The 6,510-nt window shown below is 45.4% G+C and overlaps 1 protein-coding gene across 1 annotated transcript; it reads right to left on the bottom strand.

The window, feature by feature from the left end:
- Positions 1 to 273: 273 nt before the first annotated feature.
- On the bottom strand, positions 274 to 3,169 carry ptger4b (prostaglandin E receptor 4 (subtype EP4) b; the record flags this gene model as incomplete). The annotated part of the gene is made up of 2 exons (XM_080847317.1): positions 274 to 873; positions 2,366 to 3,169. 2 exons carry the CDS (start codon positions 3,167 to 3,169, stop codon positions 274 to 276), a joined length of 1,404 nt encoding a protein of 467 aa, XP_080703443.1.
- Between the last annotated feature and the right edge of the window lie 3,341 nt (positions 3,170 to 6,510).

The raw sequence follows: 6,510 nt of genomic DNA, 5'->3' as shown, positions 1-6,510 counted from the left end.
CTTTCAGTCACACGCTGAACCTGAGTGTGTGGCTCTTGATGTGGTTTCCTTCAATGTTTGTCTGACGTTCTTTCTTGCCTCTGCAGAGTCTCTAGTCTTTTCTCTACATTCAGGGTTTTCCCACTCTCTCACTCAGCCACATGCCTCCTCTGCTGACTGTCGCTTGAGCAGATCTCTGTGTTTATTCTCACAGAGCATGCCCTCCCCACATCCTTCAGGACCCCTCTCCCCACACACACACACACACACACACACACACACACATACAGCGTCTCAAATGCTCCTCTCCTGCCAGTTGAGCGTCTCATCAGTAAAAGTCACCTGTAGGGGGGGCTGTTTGGGGCAGATTGGTGCACATTCAGTCTGAGTGAGAGAGCCTGTCTCACCGACACCCCCACCCACACCCCCGCCTGGCGTCCTGCGCTCTTGCCCCTGTCTGGGGCAGCTGAGCGACTTCATCTGCCCCCCGAGCAGTGGGCGCTCCACCGTCGGGTGGCTCGTGCCCCCAGCCAGCCCCACAAACGCTCCGCCATCCGACGGGCACAGGTACGTCTGTGAGGTGCTGATGACGTCACGCAGCTCCCGGGAGACTAGCGAGGGGGAGTCTCTGGATACCACTGAGGATGTGCGCTCCCCAGCGATGCAACGGAACTCCTGCGGGTGCCTGTGCCCGTTACCACGGCCACCAATGCGGCAAAACAGGCATTTGATCTTCTCCAGGACCTTGAGCAGGACAGTCTTGCTGAGCAGGATGTAGATCCACGGGTCAAGGATGGGGTTGACGGAGGCGATGCGGATGGCTTGGAGATCTGGGTTTTTGTCCATGCGTAGTTCCAATGGGGGATGATAGAGCTGGTTCACAAATACACGCACCTGCAGGACAGAGGACAGAAGACAAGGGCTCAGCACGGTCATAAAGCACCACAGATCTGATCAAGTCACCAGAAGCAGGGAGGAAAACTAGGACATTGGTCTTTATTCAGTGCTAGAATAACAGGTGTCTTGTGAGAGAGGATGGCAAATATCCATTTGATTACATCATTGCTTGGAATCTCAGGAACATAGGAATACTCTCTCACTCTCTCTCACACACACGCACACTGTCCAGAGTGAGGACACAGGCATTGAATAGAAGCCAGTTTAAACAGGACCCCGCCTTCAGAGAGACATCGATCACTGTCCACTTGCTTCTTTCTGTTTCTGTGAAATCTCACGATATTCCACTGCTCAAAACAGCATCACTGCTTGCCTAGTAAACATATTTAGGTTCAAATTTACCAAAACCTCAGCCTCCACCGTCTGAGGGTGGTCTAGACTTGAACCATTTGGGATGGACCTGTTTTTTCTCATGTTGTGGTCCATCCGGGAGATTTTGGAATCGGCTTGAGCTGGTGTTTGTTGGTTTAAAAAAGGAGGGGATTTTGGGGGTATCTTGAAACCGTTTGCTTTTATCTAATGAGGCCATCTACTCGCCCATGAACCAGCAGGTTTCTCTTCAGATCTGCGGGTCAGACATAAACTTGCTTGTTTCCTCAGAGTATTGGCTTGTGTGCATTCATGTGTAGTTGTGGAGACGAAAAAAGCTTAATCACTGCAACGTAAAATATTCACTTAGAATGTTTAGTTTGGCTCAGATATAAGATCTGGATACATTTGTTCACAGTGTCAGACACCTTTACCCTGTCGGTGAAATGAATTGTTACAACTTGTTGAACCTTTTTGGAGATTTAAATCACTTTTCTCTAATGCTGATGTTTTCCCCTACATATTGTCACTGCGATTCGTATTACCTGCATGTTGAATATTAGTCTTATCGCTTTCGTACAGCCTACTGCTTGGATTTGTTGATCCCACAGAAGGCACAATTTCAGATTGATATTTTCATTTTGAAAACGCAAACAATAAAAACATTGCAATTAAACATTATATTAAATTTAAATAACATGTAAAACGTACATTGTTTATTTCACGAAAGTCTAGTCTTTCAGTTTAGCTTTGCAAAAGCTATCCCGTGCGCCTTTAATTTTCATTACATTTTTGTGTCAAACGCGTCCTCAATTTTAAATGATTAAATTGCAGATGTCTTTCTTTATAATTGTATATAGCTACTGGTCACTTAGACCCAACCGTGTGCTATTTCTAATTTTGTTTATCAACTCAATACACGCCCTTCCGAAACCCCAACCTGGTGCAATTATATAACCCCTTGAATGTGTTCATTTAGCGTTAGCCTACCTGCTGATACACGTTCTGCAACATTTCAAAATGGATTGCGTAACAGGTAATAACGGTGTGTCAATGTGTTACTTTTATGTCAAAAAATATATATAATGGAAGTTTAGAAAAGTAAAGAAAGAACACTTACCACTAAAGGTATGGAACAGATGAGAACAACTATGGATGTCGCGATGAGTAGAACTACCATCTGCACCTCCGCACCCGCGAGGCGCACGAAACTTCGCCTGCGCCGGAGCTCGGCGATGCGCCCATGGTCAGTACCGAGAGAAGTCCTCCGCACAAAGCGCCTGTGCATCATGATCAGCGCCCCGCAAACCAGCAGGTTACAGATCACTGTAGCCAGGATGAGCAACGAGCTGGAGCCGGCGTACATGTAGGAGAACACGGCGTGTTTGGAATCATTAGTTTGCCAGTCAATGAAGCACCAGGTGTTTGGGTACTGGAGTATTGGGGTCTGGAGTCCCATGCTCGGGAGAGCGCAGAACAGAATGTTGATTAAGTAGATGGCCACCAGCGTGAGACTGGCGAGTCGCTGGTCCACGTACTGGCTGTAGAAGTACGCGTGGTTGATCGCAAGGTATCTCTCTATGGACATGGCACATATGATCCCGAGGCCGGCCAGGGAGAAGAAGAGTAGGATGAAGCACGAATAGTGACACAGTGGCACCCCACCGGGCCACTCGCCCTTCACGTATGTCGCAATGGTTACGGGGCTCGCCAGGAGAGTGCCGAGCAGATCGGTGACCGCGAGCCCACACACCAGAGTGTAGAAAGTCGACTCTTTCTTCTCCTTTCGTGACTTGCGAAGTACCACGATGGCGATAACATTGCCAACCACGCCGAATATGAACATGATAACCGGGATGGCGGGCACTCTGGGCACTCTGGGCACTCCGCTGGTGACTGTCGTGTTATTCGTTTCTAAGCTCATGGTTATATTTCTTTTAAATAATAAAACATATATACCTTGTGTGCGTCCTTGCGAGTTTATTCACGTTTCAAACAGCATTCCTGTCGAACTCTCTCTTTGGGTGGAATTCTCTTTCACATTTCATAAGAGCCTGGGAATCAAAGCGTGGGGGTACGTTTAGTTCCATTGTCGTTCCTTAGAAGATAAGCAGAGACAGGTTGAAACTTCTCGCATTCTCGTCGGCGGTGTTTCCGCACTTACTTCTGTCAACGCTGCACACAGCCTAGCAAACACACACTGAGCTGTCACTTGAAGTTTCACTTGAAAACCCCCGTGCTGAACTCCGCCTCCCTGGCTGCGTAAAGCCTGTGACATACCACTAGCGCGGACTCTCGTTCCCCCAGCCGCATGTGCGCGCTGCTTAAACACCACGCATTCGAGATAATGAATGTTGCTACGATGACGCTTCTAGACGTATCAGGTTTTTAAAGTTATTCAGTGAAGATACTTTTTAAAATTTGAAAACACTCAATGGCACATTTACCAAGGAGGTTAATAACACGAGGAATCACATTAAAGATGTGTAGACGTCAAATTACGAAATTAAAATAAATGGTATTACATTTTGGGAGAGGCAGAGAGCAGAGCAAAAAATAGTCTGTGAGAGGGGCTTTTGCGCCCAATTGACCCTGCAGCAAATCACACTTAAACACACAAAAACGGGGTTTCAAAATTTCAGCCACTTCACACAAACCCATATTTTCAGACATTCATCATGGGTTAAGTAGGGAGCTAACTGTGATGAATAGCCTTATTAAGCAGTCTGTGTTACTGTCATGGAAAGTGTGTGTGTGTGTGTGTGTGTGTGTGTGTGTGTGTGTGTGTGTGTGTGTGTGTGTGTGTGTGTGTGTCTGTGTTAGGGAGATGTTGCCATAAGAATGACATAAAGTGACAGAACATCTGGATTGCATCATCCTAATCATAAGGTGCTTCATCAGTGACATTTGCGTTTATGCAACCATGCGTCTTCATACCCGATAGTTTGCCTTGTTGAAATGAAGGTATGACTCACACATCAGACACCCATGGCCAAATGGTTTTAAAATGAGTCTGGATTGGCTGAGACGCTTCAGCAATCACTTATGAAAACTGCTAAAGAAACTGGATACTATACAATAACAAGCATCATTTAGCACATCATTTTTCTAATATTGAGTGTGCTGTTTTTGGTCTTTGTTTTAAATTGACGAGCTTGTGAAATCCAACCCTGAGTTGCAGCTGGTTTCGGAAGAGATTTGGGCCAGTTGTGGTCCGAATGTGAGCTGAATCTTAGCCAGATGTGGACCGGATCTAGTGTGGTTCTGGTGGAGATCCAGCAGAACGGGATGTAGTGTGATTCTGGTGGAAATCAAGCAGGACCAGCAGCTATCTGGCATTGTTAAGACTAATATTAAGCAGACATATGGCTACATATGGAGATTAAAGGAAATAAGATTACATTTAGTCAATGTTGAGATGTAGTCAGGAGATACCACATTCCTCCTGCAAGCCTCACAAACACACACACACCAATACACACACCCTCACATGCTCATAATAGGGTGCTAATGACAATGCCCAAAAGCTTCTGACCCTGAGCCCTTGGTGTGTTCATCCATCTCCTTTGGCCAAATAAATTGAGTGTAGATACGCCTCTATGACTAATTCATCACGCACCACGGCACAGTGTGCTAACTCAGCACCAACACTTTTACAGGCCCACTGCACATGAATGTGGGGATCATTTTAACCTAATTGTAATCCCCAATATCTGTCAGCCAGGCTTTTATGGTATCCTCAGGGAGACAAATAGCTTTGTGACCAATACTTTATGATTTCTATGGGAGTTTTTAGAATTCCACCTTCAGCAATAGTGAGCTACTATTGCAAGGTTTTTCCTGTGCTTTTCACAAACTGTTCCATAACTTAGGCTTCATGTTGCTAAATATATTTTTTTCCATAAATGTCTGTTCATGTCTCTCTCCCTCTGTCCTCTCCATCACCATGCGATAACCATTATAGCACCCCAAACTGCCTCTGGAGCAGCTAAGCGTCGCCTTGCTGTCACTTTGTTGTTCAGTGAAGATTGCTTGTGGTTTGGAAGTTGATGCATTATGCATAAGGCACAATACATTCACACGATGTTGAAACTGTAAGTAGAGATGCTGTTGAAACCACGCGAGTGTGTGGTTGTGTTTGTTTTGAGATCATTGAGCACTTCCTCTCCTGCTCACCACACAGAATGAGAGGTGCAGTAGGCAGGTGAAAGGTCACTTTCGAGTTAATCGGAAAGTGCGTCTCAAAGCTATTCAAAACCTATGTACTGTATGTCCAAATCTGTCGTTTTGGCGAGTGGGATGCCCAGGTTATATGAGAAAGCATGCAATGAGTCATGTAATGAGCTAAATGTCAAACACATTGCTGTTTTACAAGAGCAAACATCCCATAATTAAAACACCCAGATGCAAAGTGCGAGCTAATAGAGTGGCTTTGCCTGCCTCACTCGATTGCATAATATCAGATGCTCGGTCAATTGTTGGGTTTTTGAAAAGCCAAGCAAACATGAGGCCATGTGCTGTTTGCAGAGGCTGCATCTCTACGAGGATCAATTACAACAGAGAAGTGATAAGACGTCGCTAGGGCTGGAATGAGTTAACACTGGACTGGACGTGTCTTATTTTGTGTGAATGCCACACTGATGAATTTCATTTTCTTTCTTTCATCCATTCCTGCTTTTTTTTTCATAAAGAGTATAGAGTTTTTTTTCCCCACAGATATCAGTGACTCACAGATTCACAGCCAAAGCAGAAACTGAACTGAATTACTAGTGCTGAGAAATTCCACTGAAATCCCCTCAGATATGTCATATCCGTTAAGCACTGGCTATGAGAGCTGACGGTTGATGAACTATGCATCTATCGCGCTTCCTGTTTCATGTTTGTTTGTTTTTTCCGATAATGCTAAAACTGAAGAAAGTGACCTGGTCAAGGAGAAATCAGACCCTCCATGAAAATATAATGGAAATCAGTTTCCCCTGAAAGCACCGGTCAAGGAGCGATCAGACTTTCCATGAAAATACTCCTTGCTTTGCTCCCTGATGTACCTGAATGCCCAGACGGAAGCAGATTATTTTCTTCAGAGATGTGAAGGGGCCTCCCTGCCATGGGGGTCAGACTTGTTTGGGGAGGCAGAAAGCCTTGATGCTGTGATAGAAATGTTTTTATTTCATTTTTAGCAGGGAGAGCAATGGGAGAGGAATGACCTCTGAGTAACTTCTCTCAAAGGTCTCACAACGTTTGTGTGTTTTGTGTGTGTGTGTGTGT

Source organism: Sprattus sprattus (assembly GCF_963457725.1).
Source record: "Sprattus sprattus genome assembly, chromosome: 11".
Classification (NCBI taxonomy): domain Eukaryota; kingdom Metazoa; phylum Chordata; class Actinopteri; order Clupeiformes; family Clupeidae; genus Sprattus; species Sprattus sprattus.
Note: the sequence above shows the minus strand (reverse complement) of the source record. Positions and strands in the feature narration are given on the sequence as shown.